We start from the raw sequence: 21,697 nt of genomic DNA on the forward strand, positions 1-21,697 counted from the left end.
TGCTAAATGACAAAACTGTAAACTCTTTGACCTGTAAAGTGTAGTATATGAATGCTGAAAGGCTTGCTTTATATTATCTACGTCTGGTCTGTAAGAAATGTGTATAGATGAAGACACCAGCACTGAATTTTATGTACTTTTGTGATTCACAAAAGCATTATGGCTATTTGGAGCACAGTGTGAAATTGTCATTAACATGGATAACAAACAATAACTACGTAAGGGTGAGGCAGATGGGGTTGTTTTCCGCTTATCTAAACTGTAGTGTTAAAAAGAACATCAACTATTTTAGGATCAGGAATAGGCCATCTGCCCAAATTGCATGCCCGTCCAGCTTTATCTAACTCCCATATTATTATTTTTATTGGAATTTTGTTACATTATTTCTGCTTTGTTTCCTTGAGAAACTCTTCATCTCTACCTGATCAGATTTACAACTAGGTTTTTCACTAAGAATGCCAGTTCTGTCTTTAATAATTGTATTTCTCTATTCAAATATTTTTCCTCCAAATATTATGTTTCATTAATAATTTTTTTAGTAAGTCAGACAGCATCTGTCCTTACTGGGAAGTGTTGGGAATGATGTGATAGTCTGGCAACAATAGTAGCAGGAAATAAATAAAAAACCCACAGGAAGCATGGAAGGGAACAGAGAATTTGTATCAGGGCAAAGAAAAGGGCTTTGGGAAAAAGGTTCTAAAAATAATAGAAGCTGAGGGACAGAAAGATAAGTAAGAGACACTTGTAAAAAACATTTTTTAGCTGAAAGAGGAATTTGATTTGTAGTTTTCAGCTTTTTTTTGAAAGAAGGAAGAAATTACTTAAAAGATTTCAGTTGCTTTGAAGGTACTTCAGTATATCTGCAGCTTTATATCCCTCTGAGAATATTGTCGTTGCGTAGGTAGATGTACAACACATTTATTTAAAGTTTTTCTTAATTGTTCAAAAGAACAAGTCTTTTAAACATGATGTCCAATTAGCTTACCCTTCTCTTTTTGATCATGTCAGCTGTAGAAATGAAACACTATTTAATGTAGCCAGAAAAATAACCATAGTCAGTTGCATACCACAGGGTTTGTTTTCATTATTCATTACTAGTTTTACTGTATGCTTATGCTATTTACAAAGGTCGCTTGTACCTTTTGTCTCAGAATACTGAAGTGCAGCTAATCTTGGACAGAATATAGTCTGGTACTTAATTTTCACACTGCCCTATAATGGAAACATTGAAGAGGATGCAACTCCTTTGGAATTTTTATTGAAAATGAAGTGAAAAGCTCAAGTCTCAGTTTCAAAGCACAGTTCTGACTAGACAGGTTATGATTGTGTATTTTAACATTCCAATCATGCAAAGCTTGCCAAGTTTCAGTAATATATTGAATTTATCCATATAAATGAGTAATTGCAATTCTCTTGTTAAATATCTAACTTATATAGCTGTCATATGCAGAAATGAAGTTTGGTGGTTTTTTCCTTTAATTTTCACAAACTTTGTCATCTAGCTTAATTTTTCTTCTCTGTCTTGATTTTATGTTTACTAAATGTTTAGATTATCTTTCTCTTGTTTTGATAATATTTCTCTTTTTTGTTGTTGTTGTTGTTTAGCATTTTCCCTGAGTATACATAGATTTTTTTCCTGAGAAAATTGGTTCCAATTATTTCCAATGATATTAAAGGAAAAGCTATTCAAATTAAACATTTGTTACATCAGTTAACTGACCTACCAAAACACTAGGTTTGGAAGGTCAACCTGTATTCCAGAAATATATGTTTGGGTTTTTTTTTCTACCTAGCAGTCAATACCAGGATTTTTTTTACTCTGGATATATTTCTAGTCATTTGGTTTTTGACTTCTACAAAAGCTGCATGTTATTATTTTTTCAAGTATGTTTTCTAATCTTTAGCATGAGATGAACTTTCAGCCTCTTTATGACTCTTTTAGGTTGTGTTCAATGACTGTCTCTTCTATTCAGTTTAGCTATTGCCTTCAAAATGTCTTCTGAAGTTTTAATAATGAACTTTTCATACTTAGTGTATACTTTCTTCCATGTAAAATTTCTTGTTTTGTCAATGTCACACATCCACTCCATTCAGTTGAATAATAAGAATATTTTCTTCCTTATATCTGACAGTGTTGCTTTTCAATTTTTTTCTCACAGCTCTTCTAGAATTGTCTGTTATGTGAATTTATTTTCTGTACTGTATGGCAACCTTTTTCAGAAATGTCTCTTATGGCTTCAGATAAAAAAGGATCTTTTATAAGACTATTGTTGATCACTGTGTCTTACTGGCCAGCACAACATTATGGGAAGAATCCCAATTTCTATTTTAAGTTATCTTGAGGTCATTACTTCAGGCTACACAAGCAGAATAAGTTTTATTAGATAACTTTGGAAATGGAAATTTCCTTTTAGGATATAAATCAACATATTTTTCTCCAATCTCTTATCTAGATTTTATGGCTACTTTTTAAAGTTATGATTTCACAGCATTTTAGCTAAATTAGAAACTGAAATGTTCCTATATAAGATAGCATTTGACTTTGACTATGTTAGCTGATTAAATATTGCAGCTTATTTTTTTAAATGGCAGCAATTTTTTTTTACCAAGAAGTAAATGCTTAATCTTGTTATGAATAAAACATTGTCTTTCAGTCTAGTACCTGATAGAAAAAAGTAATATAAATTAATGATTTTTTTTTCAGTATTGTATCTAGCTAGATATTTCAAATACTTATGTTTGCCTTTTCTCTTTCATTAGTGGTACATTTCAGAATGAGGTTTGCTGTCAAATGCCAAAGAAAAGTTAATCTATTTATACTCTTCTGGTTTGAATAACCAGTAAGTACTGCTTTTAATGCATTTTAATGCATTCCTGAGAGAAAACTATGAAATAAAATGAAATACAAGTGTGTAACAATACTTTTCTGTTTCTGAGGAAATTAAATATAGTTCCTTATCAGTGTCTTCTTCCATTAAAGAGAGTAAACATACCAAATAATGAAATTAAAAAAAAATTTAGCCCTATGCCTTGTGTAGAAAAAAACAACCTTTGTAAAATGAGATTATCAAAAAGCATGCTTCAGCACTACTAAGTTATTTCTATGATTTTTAAGAGAGTCTACTTTGCTGAAAAAACTGCTTTTACTTTTTTTTTTGCATGTTTGTGCAAAAATGCAAGTTAATATGCATTATGCTATTAAAGCTACAAGGCAGATTTATTACTTCCTAAGGACTTCAGGCTTATGTAGGATATCTGTAGAAGGAATAGCTGTCCATTTCAATGGCTAATACCATGGAGATGTTTCTGTGTGGAGATTAAAGGTGTTATGTTTATATGGATGGTGGTTCACAGTACTACCATGGAAAGCATTCCCATGTATTCTAGAAGAGTCTATTTTGTCTAGTAATAAAACAATGTAATACAGATATAATGAAATAAAGATCTGCAGCCTCACATGTTGCTAAGAGAACAGAAGTATTTCATACAGATACATAAAAGTGTATAAAATAAAAGGATCAAAGAACTATTCATTAACCAACATCCATGCTGAAATCTAATTTAAGTGGGTTTAAGTGGCCTCTTCTCCAACATCACTTTTACCTTTATAATGTTCTTAGAGTAAATAAAATTTGATAAAAAACTATCACTAAACTTATGTTTCTGTTAGAAACATTATACAACCTAAAATCAGCAGAAATATCCTTTGTGCTCAGATTAGCATTTTCATAGGAGAATATGTAAAGAGATATTTTATCAGACTTTGGATTGTGTTTGTTTATTGTCAGACAAGAACTCCCAGAAAGGTGGGGTATTTTCTTTAGAAATAAATAAGACAAAAAGTATTTTGATTTTAATCAAAAATGTATTTTCTCATAAAAAAAATTTCACATACTCACTGTGTCTACTCTACAATTTGTCCATTTCATTACACCATATGTCAATCCTAGTATATCTGTTCACTGCAAAAACTCGTGGCTATTTTGTGTAATACAGCACAGGAGGAGGTATTGCTCAGTTCCACTACTTTTATATAATAATTTAAAAAAAATACATAAAATGTTCTTGGCTACTTCCACTGTATTCCAGACTTAAAAGTCCCATGAAAGTTCTAGAATATGAAGTTAATTTTATTTGGTTGGTAGAATACCCTTAGAAGCCAGTTAATTTAAATTCTTCTCTCATACTGAGTCATATATATTCCATTTGTTGGCAGCAACAAAGTCCAGGCATTTAGCTCTTAAGAGAAATATTTTTTTCTTGTTGCCTTTTTATTCAGCACAAATATAGTCATGTGCTTTTTATTTCAGAAAGTGATATACTGACATATTTATGACATATTTGTGGGTACTCCTATTACAGTTGCTTTTACGTCCATTGCTGTGCTTTTTTCTTTGCCCATGTCCCAAAGAGTGATTAGAGGAGGATAAAGCTCATTGAAGGAAAAGGATTGTTTCTTCAGGTAATTCCTTAGATAGCTTTGTCCAGTGCCATAGTTTATGTCTTGAGAGATGCAGCTGTAGAGATATATCACAGATATGATTCCCAAAAGAGCACCAAGGCCAGTAAGGAATCCTATTATATTGTTCTTTTCATAGCCTTTCACTTCCAAGTCCAGTCCTTTTGTGGTTACATTGACACATTGTTTCCTATTCTGGGAATAGAGAGTGGGAATGTCGATACAAATTCTGTATTCAGTTGATGGATTTAGATGTGTAAAATTATATACCTTTATATCAGATGGTATTCGAGCACTCTGTGCAGCCCGGGAGTCTTCAGCTTTCAGAAAGGCTGTCCATCTAACACTGGACTTCAGAATCTTAGAACTTGCTTTCCATGAAACCAAAACGGAATTAGATTTTATGTCTTTTATTTTAATATTTAAAGATCCATTGTGTTCCTGAGGGAAAGAGCCGTCCACTTTAATCATGACTGACTTTAGGTCTGCCCCAACTAAATTTGTTGCTATACATGTATATAAGCCACTTTCTGTTTGTGTTACATCACTTATGTCTAATGTTCCTTCGGAATGAATGTAGTACTTACCAGAGATAGTATTAGGCAAAAGCTTGTGTCCTGATGGTGTTATCCAGTAGATTTCAGGTTCTGGTTCTGCTGTTGCTCTGCAGTGCAAAGAAATATGGCTGCCAGCTTTTAAATCCAATGTAGATGGAAAACTTTCAGGAGCTATCAGAGGAAGACAGATTTCCATCATTTCCCGAAAGTGTACTTGTCTCACATTCTGACCTTGGAATTCAGGAGGGTCTACACAAAACAGGGAGTCCGGCTCCATGAACCGAATGTTAGTTTTATTCATGTTAATCCAGCGGATGACGCAGTCACACCTAATGGGATTGCTGTGTATGCTGACTTCTTTGAGGTTAGGCAGGGATTCCACTGTACTGCGGTACAGTGCACTCAGCGCGTTGCTGTTGAGCATGAGCGATTCCAGCTTGGGAAGTCTGTAAAATGCATTGGGGTGAATGTATGATAATCTGGGGTTATTGGTTGCTTCTATTTTTCTTAAATCTGGCAAATTATCAACAGCAAGACTATCTATAGAAATCAGTTCAGGCATGTTATTAATTCCTAACTCTTTTAGGTGCAGCATATTGCTAAAATCTCCTTGTCGTATTCTGTTAATGGGATTCTTATTTAGATCCAGAAATTTAAGATTTGTAGCCTTTTGAAGAGCGATGTGGGGCACTCTAACAAATCTGTTGTCATAAAAGGAAATGCTTTCTAAGTTGTCAAGGCCAGCCAAAGCATTATCTGGTATTTCAGTGAGATTTATACCTGCTAAAACTAGGCTGCGCAGATTGCTAAGAGGCTTGAAGTTCATGTCTTCAATTCTGATTATTGGATTTTCTCCAATCATGAGAATTTCAAGATTAGGAGTAGCTTCAAACCACTTCCTGTTGATCACTTGCAGACCATTTGAATTGAGATGAAGTCTGAGAAGATTATTGAGGCCTATGAAAGCTCCTGGTGCAATCACAGAAAGCAGATTATGATTAATATAAAGCTCTTGTAAATTGTTGAGTCCAGAGAGACATTCTTCAGGGAGCTCAGTAAGTTTGTTTTCTTCAAGGTACACTGACAGTAACTGTGGTATCTTTCTAAGATTAATACTGGTCACTGAGGATAAATTGTTCTGAGATAAATCTAGACCAGTTAAATTCACTGGGAAGTCTACTGAGTGTTCAATTTTTGCAATATTATTAGTTTGTAGAAGTAGAACTTGCGTGTCAGCAGGCAGCGTGGCTGGAAAATGAAAAAGGCCTAAATCATTACAGTCCACTGTTGGAGCTTCCATGTAGACAGACCTGGGGGTGAACCATGGTCTGATTTCACATATACATGACTCCGGGCAGTCTGCTTTTCTTCCTACGGCTTGTAGTAGAGCAGTGGTAACTAGACCAAGCAGTAAATTAATTTTGAGTTGCAGGTCCTTCATCTTAGCCCAAATGTCCAGGAAAGTAGCAGACCCTTTAGTATTCCACAATTATACTCTTGGAATTCAGTGTGACCTAGTCAATTAATAAAGCACAATCTTGCATTTATCAAATGACGATTGTGAAGGACTTCCTTCCTGAGGATAAGTGATAAATTTGTAACCAACTTGTCCAGTAGTAAGAAGCATTTTGTGGAAATGAAGGTCACTTTGTCCTTGTTGACATAAAATTTATGAGCTTTGTGAAGAGGAAGTATGTATAGATGGTCATAGGAGATTAAACCATTTATTTAGAAGTATTAACTTCAAATCCCATGATTGATTAGTGTTTGCAGGAACGACAAGATGACCTAAAATACAAGAAGAGGAAATAATTAGTATAAGAAACTATAAAGTTATAAATTAATTTAGCCATCTTTTGCTTTCTGCTGTTAATTATTACAAGTAAGAAAGGAAAATGACTGTGGTGTCTGGAGTATTATAGTGGTATTCAGAGAGCATAAATTAAGTTAATATAGTAATATATCTTTAGACGTTTAACTTGTCATACATCCAGTGGAGCATTATTCTACAGAAAGATGAAGATCCACGGAGTATAAAGTAAAATATATCAGTGAGATTTTTCTACATATTTTATCCTCCTTTAAAATATTTTCTTTTCTCTTTCAGTTATCTCTAGAAGCAGACTAATTTCTGTTGGCTTTGAAAATGTAAATACTGATAAAAATCCTACCGAGCATGAATATCTAACTTTTTTACATGAAGTTTGTAACTATAAAGAATGTAATTTATCTAAAATGAAAGGGAGATGGAATGGTTGGATTAATACACATTCCTAATGACATTCTTAAGCAAGCCTGTGAGATATTTATACAGAAATATATGAAATTGAAATTCCACAGGTTTTATAATTTTTAATACTTTTTGTAGCTGCTGTCTAGAAAGAAAACTTTTTTTCTTTTCTTTTAAGTGTTATTTAGAAGGAAATATGTACCTTATAATAAATAGCTTGTGATCTTGGCAAATTCAAGCTAATCACTGACTTTCTTACTTATTCTGACTTCAATAACCTCAATTGCAAGGAATATTAGGAAAAAAGTGTCTTCAGAGTGATAAGGAAAAAACAATTACCCTAGTGATTGCTTCTCTGCTGTGTAGCTCTGCAAGAATCTGAAGCCGTTAGACTGCCTTCACGTCCCAAGTTATAGCAAAAACTGAAACCTTGTGTCATCAATGCCACTTGTGGCATCAAATGTGTGCTTGCCAGATTTTTGGTATGTACTTTTTTTTGTGGAGTAAAACAAATCTGACTTTGAGTTTACATTTTGTTCCGAGGTATGTAATAAAAAAGCTTCTGTGTTTTCTTATATAAAGTAGTATACATTCACTGCTTAATTTACTTCAGAATATAGACTTTACACTTAACTTCATCCAGACTTTTTTTCTGAAGACTGTTGTGCAATACACATTTATGCCCTTTCTCCCCCTGCCTTTAGTGCTAAAATTCACATTGACATTGTTTACAAACCTTAAGATCAATGCTTAATTGACATTATAAATATCTTTGATGGTGTTTCTGGTATAGATAGACGGAATTGCAAAAGTTAAGTGTTAAGCATTTGGATTTATGTGTCCTTTCCAGGCCCAGGAGGATTTGGCATAGTGACCACCCATGCATTCCATAACAGTGTAGAGGAAAGTTGTTGGACTCTGTAAAGTAATATGAGCATTGGGCCAATTTGAAGTACATTTGGCAAGCCTTTGAGGCTGTTCTTTGTGTTACGTGCATTTAAGAACATTTAATATTTTATTTTAACATGCAAGTTTATTAATAGAGTGAACAGACAATGTGTGAGATAAACATACAGAAAACATTCTGCTGTTTTGAGGATCAATAGTATGTTTTTATGCACATGGCCCAGTTTATGCTAAAATGCTAACACATACTGACTGAAATAGTAAAAATATAATCTGTTCCTTTGTTCTGGGAAATGAGATGAACTTGAGGCTTGCAAAAAAATATAGGTTTGTGTTGAAAAGTTAGTGACTGCAACTTGCTCTTAATTTTGCCATCAGGAGGTAAGGTGATAACCCTAAGTGTAGTACTTCACATTTACTAAAGATCTTAGTAGAAATCCTTCTATGCAAAATATACAGATGTCATTTCCTGTGTAAGGGGAAAAGAGGATGGCCATGTGGCAAAGAACTTTTTGTTCAGTACATACTCCTGAAGCACATTTTGTTCTGACTATTGTATTTTCAATTGGATTGTATATTAAAAATGTATTTTTAGCATGACTAGTACAAAATACATGTTTCAAATAATTGAAAGATTATTGAAAATCTTACCTGAATTTTAAATTAATTGAGATTCAACAGACTACTACTACAGATGTCTTATCTCAGCCTTTTGATCACACTATGATGCCCAGGACTTCTGCTCAGTAGAGGTACTTGTGAGAGGATTCTGGGAAGCATAACTATACAGCTGACCTGATTTTCTGTCCTTCCCTGGAAATTTGCTATTGGCCACTATGAAACATAAAATATGGACCAAGATGGAGTTTTCATGTGTGTTCCAGGCACCTGAGAGGCTGTACCATTTAAAGTACATAAACTACATTTTCCTATACTTTTGAGCCAACATACTCCTGTATTTACATTTATACACCTGATTTTATATTTTAGTTTCAATGGGATTCTCAAACCAAATGTAAGGGCACCAGTGGATATTTCCATGTCATATATATCAGATAGGCTTTCTGCAAAAGCCAGCAGAAAAAAGAAGAGCTGAGATCCAGGTTGAAATTCTGCTTTGTTATGATTTAATCTGATGTCCTTTCTCTTTCTGGTGAATGCTTTAGCTAATAAGTCACCAGCTCAAGCTCATATGGTGTTCTAGCATAAATCTTTCTTATTTCTTCAGTTAAAGTGCTTCTGTCTTATGTAAAATATTCACTGAGGTTGAGTGGTTTGAATAACATTGTAGAATAGTTTTGAGACTTCCAGCCTGCAGTCGTCATTTCAAAATACACTGTTTCAATTGAGAAAAAAAAATTGTTTAAATAGTGGTATATCCTTGTATTGTTTTTATATAAAAATTATTTGTTTTTAACTATCCTTAAAGGTGTGGAATAAAATAATGTTTCTGGAGTAGAATGGACATGGTGGCTTATGAGATCATACAATCATAGAATAGAATATGTCAAGTTGGAAGGGCCCCATAAGGATCACCTGCTTCTGGCAGGACAACTTAAAACTAAATCCTATGACAGTAGTACTCTTCACACGACAGAGTACATGAAAAAGTGATACATTACAACAGCAAAAAATTGTATATAATGCTATGAGTGGCAAAATTTTTTTGGTCCTTTGTTTACAGCAGTATTATAATGTGAATCCAATATACATCTTGACTAAGAATATAAGAAAAAATGGATTGCTGATGTAAGTTTTCCAGTCCCACTTGAAGTGATCAAAGCCCATAATCAAGTTAAGCAGTATAACTGCTGAACTGGTTGCATTGATTATGTGAGTGTGTCAGTGTGTATGTAACTAATTTCCAACCTTGAGATGTCTTCAAATAATTTTAAAGTGAAAAGTGAGCTGTCATTCACTGTAACAAAACAAACCTCATGTAAATTGCACTCAGCAGCATAAACTGTATCAGAAGTTCAGTTCCCTTGAAGAATGTGGTGTCACAGAGATAAGTGTTTGTATTGAAGAAAAAAGTCTTTAACTTCATGTTACTTTCAACAACTTCTGGAATGCATTGAATTCCTTTTCTTCATTAATGTACTAGTAATAGTAAATACTGAATAAAATGGAATGTAAATGCTCGTATTAGCAGTGATTGTCAGAGTTTTTTTAATGTATTCTGGTGCTTTAAAGCTGAGTGTTTTGTACCATCTAGAGTTTTATGTGAAAGTTTTGTATTTTGAATGTCCAGATTTAAAGGTAGTAATATAAGAAGGACACAGAGAACCTGAAAGTTATTTGTTCTGTTTCTTTGAGTAGTAGTTAAAGTAAGTGAGGTTTATATACATAAAAGTTTCTGTGCCAAGAAACCATTTTCTTTCTTGTTTTAAAAAAGAAGTTTTTTCAAATAATGCAAGTATGTCAGCATTAACTCTGTTAGTGGATTTTGGCGACTTCTCAAGATTATTGATTTGTTGTTCTAAGCAATTCTTAGAACTCGTACTATTCTTAGAACTTTCTCACAGTAGAGAAGATTGTACAGGTAAGGTTCCACAGCAGATTGTCATCAGTAAGCTGAGGTGCAGGATAGATGTTTCCACACAAGCAGTAGGAAGAACTGTGCATCATAGTTTTGGAGTCTGATGTAATTCTTTACCCAGCTGCACTTGTAAATATTTGTGGGTACTCTGATTGTACTTGTATTTCCTCATCCAGATGAAATAGTATGGTTTGCTTCCTACTGTCTGCAAATAAAAAACCGAAATATTTTATATCTAATAAATTAGTATTCCTTATTAGTGCTTCAGGATTTTTGTTATTGTTTCATGCACTAGAACTTATGTACTAAAACCGCTTAAATCTTTGTGAACAGATCATCTGTTTTTTTCTGGAAGTCCATCCCTGTTGCCAACCATACTTGGTGTCTTACTAAATGTGGTGTGTCTCTTCCTTTTAAGATATTATCTCTTGCTTTTAGAAAAATGTACCTTGATGTGTGTGACTTTTTGCAGCCTAATTATTTCTTGTGTAAACAATGATTGTTATGTCTTAATTAGGTTTCTTTGATTTACTGCTATTGACAGCTGGAGACTTGATTTACAAGAGGGTATCACCATTATTTGAGCTGGAAAAGACATTCAGTGACTGAACAAACTGAGCAACATTTGTCATCACTGGAGCAACAGACAGCTAAGAACCAAGTCAGAGTGGGTAGAAAGGAAAAGAAACACGTCAGATTTTGGCAATCATTCTTTTCCACTTCAGCAGTTAGAGAGACAGTGATAAAAACTAAAAATGCAGCAGTTACAGTGCAATGTGCCCTGCTGGCAATAAGGCAAACAGTGCACTTCACAAGGACCAATTTAGAGGTGGCAAGGATTTAGAAAACACAGCTGTTCATACAAAGCTACCTTTCAAACATATCAACTGAGAGAGCACTTCTCAGTTCTTGTCATTATAACCACTTTGAGCAGTTCTATGGACAAAAATCTGGAAATGTCACTAACCAAAAATTGGGCATGAGACATTCCATAACTTACCTGCTTTTAGTTAAAGCACACAGGGATTTTTTGGGTTTTCTAAACGTTGTTTATGGAAATATACAGACTGAAGTTTGAACAGTTAATATCTAATAATTTATGAGACATTTTTTCATTGCTTGTTTAATGGTCAAAACAAACCAAAAATGCTTCCTTGGGGCATTTTTTATTATACTACAATTAATTAAAAGATGCAACATGTTATATATTTGACATATTTCATTAAAGCACATAAAGTTAGTATAATAGATATAATAGATTTTCATAACAGAATTGGTCTTGAAATAATATTTATAGAAGTAAGCTATACTAGCTGATCTGACAGGATTCCTGAAAATTATATAGGCACTGTAAAAATGGAAATAATTTCTGCTAGCCTATGCAGTCTTGCTTTCATTCCACTCTCTGGAGCAAAGTGTTTCATTCTGTTTCTCTTTACAGAAGAGAATATGCTCACTGTAATATGCTCTTAATATTTTATATTCCTACATTTAGCTAAGATATAGACTCACATTGAAAGACAAATGAGGATTTTCTAGAAATTTTGTGTTTCTGAGGTGTTCAGCTTGGGCAGCTGAGAGCATCAAATGTCTTAGTTTGATAAATCTCTAAAGTGATTACCTGAAATATCTATACATTTGTGAAAAATTTGGGTAGGGCTCTTACCTTGACTAATTTTGGAAATCCACTTTACTTTTTTTCTAATGTTTGATTTTTAGAACTTCAGACTGGCCCTGAATTGCATTACATGAAAGATGTAAAAGAAATGGCAAAGTTGATATTCAACCCTAGAAGCAATTGGAACTATCTGAATAACTATTTCAGCATATGTGTTTATATTTATTTTGTGAACTTGTTACAACTTTTAATTTTTCTCCTTAAGTGGAATAAATTTGCCTGAGGGAAAGCCACAATCTTGGAATGTTTAATATGCCTGTAAAACAGGATTTGTCCTCATACCTTAGACCACTGCAAGAATGACAAGGTTTTATAAACCATGATTTTTTTTTATATCAATGGACATTGTGTGATTTGAGGTTACTTTAATCTACAAATACAGATAGAGTCAGAAAAGCATTATGATCAGCTACATTTACATGAGATTTAACCTTTGTCTATCACTAATTGAGTCTGGTTTACTATGCTGTTCTTGTTTACGGCCTCTTAATGGAGTTTAGCAGATATAAGAGGAATTATCACCACATACAATTCATTAAGATCTTACTATAGTTCTCATTCCTGTATCAGTCAAAAATTACATTCCAGTATTTTGAAAAAACATTGCAATAGGTTTAAGATCCAGAGGATTCCACAGATATTAAATCTTACAGCTTAGAAAATACAGTATTCAAAGTAGATGTGATGAAAGCAAAAGGTTAAATGGAATCCAAAGGAATATGTATATATATTAATTCATTGTATATGCTATTCTAGATTAATTTTTCATTGGATATAAATGAACACTTAATAAAACAATTTTAAGAAATGGAGGATAGAAAAATATTAGTATGTTTACTAGCCTGTTTTAAATGGGAGTACCATCACTGACCATGGGACAGCAGACAACTTTGGGAGTACCTGTATGTGCAGTAAGATGTTTGTCAATCAAAATCAAAAAGCTTGATAGAAATAGTATTCTTGTTAACAGTATTAATATGGTGTAAGCAGCATCATTGTGCATTGGAGCTAAAGCAGTGGATCAGGGCCATCACCTTGTGTGTCCACTTGCTGCTAAACAAAATCCTGGTCTTTACTCCATGGAGCTTAAAAATTAAATGCAAGGAAAGGAACAACTGATAATGCAGATGTGTAAGAGAAAAAAGTCACTGTGGCAATTTCTGAATATCCTTGAGTTTATTCTTCTCCTCTAGCTGTAGTCTACTAGTTTACTATCATGATCCTGCATTACTTTTCTCGTCTTTTAGATTTTCCTTCTATTGTTCTGTCTCTCATGTGCTTTTAATTTTTAATCATACACTACCTAGCCATTGAATACGTCTCTTCTTTTCACAAATGTCACAGCAAAAGGTGACAAAAAGTTACTTTGATCTCACAAAGGGATTAATCATTCCAGTAATTGCAGTTACCACCTATTTTTTTACTTCTCTTAATATAAGGTGTACAAAATAACTTATAATTTTTTTAGTGAGCAGAGATTTTAGAAAATTATATTTTTATGACAAGAGAATGAATTTCAATGGAAACCACACATTTCTTTACTATTTGTATTTTAACTTGTCATTTATTTTCTAATTTGTAAGTGGCTTTCCAAATCTTCTTACAATATATTCAATGCTTTTCCATTAAACTATATATAATTTTATGTGCTTGGATGAAGAAAAAGAAACTTTAGAAAGAACCTGAACTGATTTTTTATTTTATTTCTTCTTCCTGAATCAGATAGAGCATGTATAATTCTGATGTTTTTATATAGAGATGTAACACATTGTGAGTATTACATATATATTTTCTAGTTGTCAGAGAAAACAGACTAAAATGTTACCAATAACTCTTCAGAATACTTAGATCCTTGGTACCCTTGCTGTAGTCCTTAACCTTAGATTTCACTGTGTGACTTATTTATCATTGCCATTATCAAGCAATTATGTACAAAAGTGATGGCTGTTACTTAGGAAAGTAATATGTTAGTTTAAATTAGATTTATTCGTACATTTTCAACTTCTTTTTGACAGTTGTCATGTTAGCAGTGGAGAAGCACATACTGGCAGTTACCTAGGCTCATAGTTGGCAAGAGAGCAGTCACGTTCTGGATGTGGGTGCATGTACCCAGCTACCAGATGCTTCTAGCAGATGGCCAGAACTAAAGATTTCAGACCAGTTTTGGCTTGATTTTCTAGAAAGCAACCATACAGATTCTGCAAGTCTGTAGTACATTTGACTAGCAAAAAAGCCTAGCCAAAATCCAGCAAAGCTACTGGCAAAATCTGCATATGTTTTTCCTCTGGAGCTTTTAAAATGTAAATATTAAATATGCCTAAACCATAGAAATAGGTGTATTCAGATATCTGTAATAAAGACAGAAACAGGTAGTGGTTATACTTTAGCACATGATATTTTCCTTGGGAATTGATTTGTCTTTTTTTTTCCTTTTTTTTCCTCTTTTTTTTTTATCATGGGAAAAAAGGTCATTGTAATAAATTAGCATAATAATAAACATGATAACTTCAGGAGTTACCATTTGTAATCTATAATTTGTCAATAACAGGAATTTAGGCTTTGAAGACCTCAATTACTTTAAATTCTTGGTCTTTAATGGCAGCCTCTGAATATTTAGTGAATTCACCTTTTAGTTTATTGGTATATTTATTGTTTGTTTGGGACATAGTGACATCAATGTAAATGATCTTATAATAATAATAATAAATATCCACTGTGCATTGTATTGAAGATCAACTGTAATAATCCAAAAATTTAAGTGGGTTTAATGAATCCACCTATATCAACAAAATTCTGCTACAGTCACAGCCAGTAATTGATGTATATTTAGAACATATAACATGAAATTTGATTTGGGATACATGAAGGAAAAGCATTTATTGCTTATCATCATAGTAAACAGAAACTAAAAACCAAAAAATGGTTTATTTTTGAGCTGCCAGTAGTGGATGAGATATTTATTATGTCATGAATATTCCTACCAAATTAGGCTGACTTGCTTTTTTTTAATTCTGACTACATTGGGTGATTACTTTCATTCAGAGCCACCTGAACCAGAGACCAGGTTCACAATGTATTGTTCAATAATTTTTTTTGGTAAGTTTATTGTAATTTTTTGTATTTTTTTTTTACTTGAGGCAGTGTAGAGAAATGGATTGATAAGAAATAATACTTCAGGATGCAAGAACTGACAATGAATAAACCAGAATTATTGTAAAGATCAGGAAATAAAAGTTCTCTTTTCTGCTCTGTTTTATAACAGTTGGAGTAATTTAGGCATACTCATAACTCATAGAGATACTGTCATGTACTGTTTTGGTTGCAGAAAGTATTTGTGGTTTTATTTAGTTTTAATTACAGTTTTTGCTCAACTGAGCATGTAATTAATAATATTACATGTTAAGTTTTTTTTTTCATGTAATTCTCAAAACTGCTATATAATGCTATATTTAGACCTAAAATTATGGGGGTTTTCACTTTTTTAACCCATTTGATTGGTCTAATCCACGCTATATGTTTACCATGGTCCACTTTTTATTTCCCTAGAAATGCATACATTAAAATGATGATAAAATCTTCTCAAGATTCTCTTTTTAAAATAAGACCATGAGAAAAGACAATAGATACAATATAGATAAAAAGCGATACTTAAAGTTGAGTATCATATTCCTCCTACAGTGTGTTCACTACAGCAAAATAATCTTATAGTTCCTGGAACATTAACTGACTCCTCTTTCAAGTGTTTTTTATTTCCTTTCAAAATTGAATGTTTATTTAAACCTTTCCAGCATGTGTAGATACAATACCCACTAATCTCACTCCATTATTTCCCAATGTATAACCCTTTTAGTGTTTTACTGTTATTTTAAAAAATTCTTTTAAATTTTGTCTGAAGTGAAAGATTGACTCAATTCCTTACTGTTAGATGATTTGGCTCATTAGCATTGAGCAGGATTACTTCAGTTATGAAACTTACATCATATAGCCACATCTTCATTTAATATTTCTTTCTTAGCTTTCCAGAATCTATTATCTTTGCATCACCTTTCTGAATTTTGGATGACAAATCTGACACCAGCACAAAATCTGACATTCTGATCTTCCAAAGAATTTTGACCTGTATTTATTGTTCAAAAAATCATACCAATCAACCAGATTGCAATCACTGTAATCAAAAGTTTGCATTTGGTTTTCCTTGACATGCATAATTTCTCTTGCATTTTTTTGTGATTCCTACTTATGATTCCAAGACTTTGCATAGACATATCTGCTGTAGGTGCTTATATAGAGACATGTAGGAACACTACCTCACACATTATGATCAGAATGATGGAGATGCACAGATATATTTGTGCAGTGAAATGCCTCTTGCTAGGGAAAAATTGCTCTTCAGGCTGAAGAAAATGCAAGTTTGAATTAAGATACTGGAAAGATACTATTAGTGGTGATTATAGAGCAGCTTTTTTTTTATCACATGTATTAAAGTGGGACAGATAAACCATTTCAAACTGTCCTTCCAATTTTTCCTTCCAAAGGTGGATTGGGCAAAATTTTGTAATGATGTTATGCGTAAGCAACCTGCATCTTTATTCTAAGGCATTTTTTTGAGCCTGACTTCAGCCTTCATCCTTTCACATAATGGCATGGTTGCATGGTTGTCTTTTTCAGCAGTAAAACAGCTTGAATAAGTAAAGATGGATCTTGCAATAATGTGATATTTCAACAATGTAAAATGACAAGTTATGCTTTCAGGGTCTAGTAGTAATTTCTGATTCTTAGCTGGAAGTCATCAGAGTGATTATCAGAAGTAGGGAGAAAGACATGGTTTACTTCCTTACTCATAGGGGGACCACTGGCACCAGAATGCCTGTGAAACAAAAATTATGAACCCAGCAGATGCTAAAAATCATGTTAGCTTATTTGGTACAGGTAAGAACCCTCATGAAATGCTGTATATGGTGATCATTGAGGTTCAATACAACAAATTGGAATTAGTGCAGAATCAGTTGGTATGAGGAAAATTATAATAAATTTTCTGAAAGAGGATGAAGGTTGCTTCCTCTGTAAAACAGTTTTAGATTTGTTGACAACAGAGAAGAAAGAGTTGTTAGTTCTTTGTACAAATATTTAGTACAGTGACAAATCATTTACAGCTAGATAAGGAGTAGTTATATTTATTGAATTAACATGGAGAAATTTTTCTCCCTGTATGTACATTTTAATTCTAGAAAAATATGTGAACTATGAGGGGCCATATGAAGAATAATTGCTGGTGGTCTTTGTTGAATTAATAAATGGTTGTCCCCAGTTTACTAGGAGTATGTATGGAAACTAACTGGAACTAATTGAAAATACATGCTGCCATGTATGGAAAATAATTTAGAGTATATATAGAGAAAACATCTTGAGCAAACATAATGGAAGAGTACTTAGTGTCCTCGGTAAATTGTTTAGAAGCATAGAAAATACACAGGAAATCTCTAGATGCATGCTGAAGGTGATGACTTAGGTTTTTTTTTTGAATGCTCCATGTGATCTGCAGTATTTAAAATGATATATGCTGCTATAGTTGGGAAGAAAAATACTCATATACCATGGAAGAGTTTAAAGCAGTGGCCACAGATATTTGGAAGGGTGTATGGATTTAACTCATTCTTCCTTAGCTAGTATGTTAAAACCAGGCAGACAGCATGCCTATAGCATTTGATTGACCATCTGATAAAAGAGATTAAGATGTGAAGGTGTTTCTCTAAAAATATTAATAGGTCTTCTATGTTGCAGCAGTGCATAAGAGGTAGTGTAGATACTTTGAAAATTATTAACTTGATGGAGTTAGCCGATGAAGTACACAAACCAATACCAATAAAAGGGAATTGAGGGTTAATATGGTTAATCAATATAAACAGGTAAATGAGGATAATTCAGCTTTGGTGTGTAGCTTTGTTCTGCCAGTTCTTGTACATGTGAACTAAATATAGATTAAGTTCTCTTGTAGTGTAATTATCCTTCCTTCAGGCAATAGTTGTCACCTTGTTTGATATTATAATGATGGAAGTTATAAACCACCTGTCTGTCTCCTTGAAAATGACTTTGTGTCCTCTGTTAATGAGCTAGGAAATGTCACCTCAAGTCACTTTAACATTCCTAATACAAAGAAAATAAAACATGGAAAGGATTTGAAGATCAAAATCCATAGCGGTCCTTAGGTTTGTTTAAGTATGCTTTAAACTGTCCTTATCATCCTATCCTGTTGTATGTGGGAAATGCAAATTTTGAAAGTAAATATAGATTTGGAAAATGGAGTGTGGAACACTAACTTTTCTAATTCCTATATTTTCAAACCTTGACCAATCAGGTTCACTTTCCACTAATGGTTGTGGAGAATGATCCTAATATATTTTTGAAATTTCAATTCTGAATCTCTGGTAATCCAGTAATCTGCAGTTGGTTAAAGGTTGAGATTATTCTGTGATTAAATGAATAGGCAAAGCATCACATCTGAATGGCTGACAACTTGCAAAGTCCTGAAAATATTCCCTTGAAGGTGAAGAATGTTTTTTTCTGTCTCTTGGTATTCATGAGCAATAATGTGAGCAACATCCAGGGAAGATGAAATAGCATTTGAAACTTATAGAAGTAATGAGTAGAAAGTCAAGTAGTTATGAGGTGGAATAGCTTTGTTTGGCAGTCCTTCAGGAGAAGGATTTTAGGACTTTTATTTCAAGCAGTGAAGAAAATAACCTAAATGCCATAAAAATGTTTGGCTTGGAAATTGGGTTTTAGTTTCATGATAATTCCCAAGTTACTGTTAGAAATTAGAATTGAATGTAAATTGATAAGATACAAAGAATTTTGCTGTTTAGTTGCCTTTTTTCTACAAACACTTATTTTTTCAAGGGTCAATTTTAAAAGAATTTGTAACATTTTTTGGTATTAATAGAAGCTTATCTTGGAACAAAATACTGAAGATTTATTGAGATGTGTTCTCTCCAAAGTCAGGATGTCTCAATCCTTTGTAATGTCCTTGTAGTTTATAGTCATGTGGACACAAAAAACCGATTTTCACTAGGCTGTTTTAATGAACGATGGCATTTCTACTGCAGGTGGAGACATAGATTCTTAGTAACAAACCCCTATAATTAGCTTGAAAGAAATAAAAATGGAAGTCTCCAATTACATGTTGACAAAGATAAGGCAAGGTTTGGTATTCCTTTGAACATTGTTGTGTAGTGATCTTCCCCAGTCCAAAAATTTAAACAGGTTATGTTCTTAGTAGCTTGATCTATTACCAAACCCTTTTTTATCAAGGGAACTCATGCTTTGAAGTAAATTTTTGTTTTGTTGAAAGTTAGCAAAACATCTGAATGTTTCTCCAGATGGATTAGATATCCTTTTCCTTATCATGACTGTCCAGGATGATAACCTAATAAATAAGATTGTACCGAGGATGTTTCGGTTATAGTTAATGCTCAGTGTTTGTGAATCAAAAGGCTAACTATTAGCTATGCTTAATTGATAAGCATTCATAGTTATTATTTTCTTAGGCTGAATAATCTCATTTTTATGCTGTGTAGCTACCAAACTAATAACTAAGGAAATGGTAAAATGAAGTCTTGATAAGCCTCATTTTTTTCTTTCTCGTCTTTCTGGTTTTTCAAGCTATTTTCAGGGTTTTAATTCTTTCAGGAATTGCTGTTAGACTTTCTTTATGTCAGAGAAGTAAGAATTCTATTCTCTTAAAGCAGAAATGCTGTTATTAATGTCCCCAGATACTTCCCTATATATAAACTCAGTTTCTAGAACTGTTAAGGGGAAGGCGGCAACATTCCTCTCCACTGAATTCGTAATAAAATGTAAAAGAAACTTAAAACAAACTATTTTTGATGAATGGGAAAGTTTGTTTTGATTTATTTTGTTTTACTCTATAAATAAAGTAGTAGATTATATACAAATGTGGTCCTTGAAATCCAATGGAATGATAAATCAGCACATTCTAGTGGAAAAAAGTCTTTCTGGTTCATTTGCTTAATTGTGAAATAGCATATTTTTCAAGCTGTTATTAAGGTTTGAAATGATTAGCCTTCATTAGTTTGGTAATTAGTTTAGGCAGATTGTTTTGGAACAGGCTCATTCCTATCTTACTGCTATTGAGTCTGTAATACTTTTATTATGAAAGTCGCTCTCAATGAATTTTTCACCATGGTTTTAATTGCTTTCTCTCTTAAAAATAATAATAGCTAAGCAGCATGAAACAGTATTTGTTTCACTGGAAGAAAAATCCTTAGTTCCAGAGGCTACCCATGGTAGTTTGATATTTTAATGTTTACAAGTGTTAGGCATCCATTCCACGTGTTAGAGAAAGAACTTGCCAGGGTTACAAAATGATACCAGACAAATACAGGTAATTCTTTGGCTCTATCAGGCAACATACTTCTAATGCAACAGTTCCAATAGTCTTTATTATATATCCTTTTAAAAAAATAAATAATATTCAAAATTATTAGCATCAGATTTCGGTGACTTCTGTCTGATGTGACCATATTCATGGGGGCACTGATGCTTCAAAACTGCATCTATTTCTTCATAGCGTAGAAATTGTCAGTAGAGTTAAAAATAAAATTTCAATGTCTGGCTGCAGGAAAGGGGGATACAGACAGAGCATTCTGCAGTATGGGCATGTGTCAGAATCCAGATGAGGTTAATTGTGGTCTCATTTAATTTTGTGCCTGCAAAATATTCAGAATACTTATTGACTGGAAAACAACTTCAAGTAGCTCCATGCCTTTCACATCCTGATTTGTGGGGAGCTGCTATGTACCATTCATTATATTCATAGTCTTCCTGCCATCCAGGTTCAGAGTTTAAAAGAAATATATTTGGTAAAAAATTGTCAAAAGTATTCAGAATGACAATTATTTTCTTTAATATATATATTTTTTTAATCTGATCATCTCAGTTGCGCCTTATGTTTGTAAATTACTACATTTAATTGTTGATTTATGCTGAAAGGATTAGGTAAAAACAGGTTTTGTCTACTAGAGGCAGATGGGAGAGTAAGATGAGGGCAATGAGAAGAGTTGGGGTTTTTTTCCTACTTTCCATTAACTTGGCCATCATCTTTGGAAGTTAACGGAGTTGGAAGTAAAACCAAATTGATGTTAATTCTAATTCTGCTCTACGCAGTGATTTCTAGCACTACTCATAAAAAGAAAAAAAATTTAAACATTCGTTGCTTTGTCCTTTGAGGGCTTTTTTTCCACTCAGACTAAGGCTGTCTTCCTAATGGCTGTTTGGGGACCCATGTGGTAAGAATTAGACTTCTCAATCC

The 21,697-nt window shown here is 33.1% G+C and overlaps 2 protein-coding genes across 11 annotated transcripts in view; one reads left to right on the forward strand and one right to left on the reverse strand.

Annotated features, from left to right (window-relative positions):
* Positions 1–21,697, forward strand: part of IMMP2L (inner mitochondrial membrane peptidase subunit 2) — a 414,256-nt gene that overhangs the window by 166,932 nt on the left and 225,627 nt on the right. For 3 of the 10 annotated variants that reach the window (XR_010999047.1, XR_010999049.1, XM_068189970.1), the window contains one exon: positions 2,761–2,840. The exons of 6 other annotated variants lie outside the window; for them this stretch is intronic. Coding sequence is in view for 2 of the 4 variants with exons in the window: in XM_068189970.1 (XP_068046071.1) it covers positions 2,761–2,809 (49 nt within the window). In the remaining 2 variants the exon portion in view is untranslated. Of the gene's footprint in view, positions 1–2,760; positions 2,841–11,208; positions 11,234–21,697 lie in introns of those variants that run through there. One more of the 10 variants, XM_068189973.1, reaches the window with a different exon arrangement.
* LRRN3 (leucine rich repeat neuronal 3) overlaps positions 3,846–21,697 on the reverse strand; it is a 31,830-nt gene continuing 13,978 nt past the window's right edge. The window contains exon 2 of the mRNA XM_068189965.1: positions 3,846–6,804. Coding sequence (XP_068046066.1) covers positions 4,331–6,457 — 2,127 coding nt within the window. The 5' untranslated portion in view covers positions 6,458–6,804 and the 3' untranslated portion in view covers positions 3,846–4,330. The remainder of the gene's footprint in view (positions 6,805–21,697) is intronic.

Source organism: Anomalospiza imberbis, chromosome 5 (genome assembly GCF_031753505.1).
Source record: "Anomalospiza imberbis isolate Cuckoo-Finch-1a 21T00152 chromosome 5, ASM3175350v1, whole genome shotgun sequence".
NCBI lineage: Eukaryota > Metazoa > Chordata > Aves > Passeriformes > Viduidae > Anomalospiza > Anomalospiza imberbis.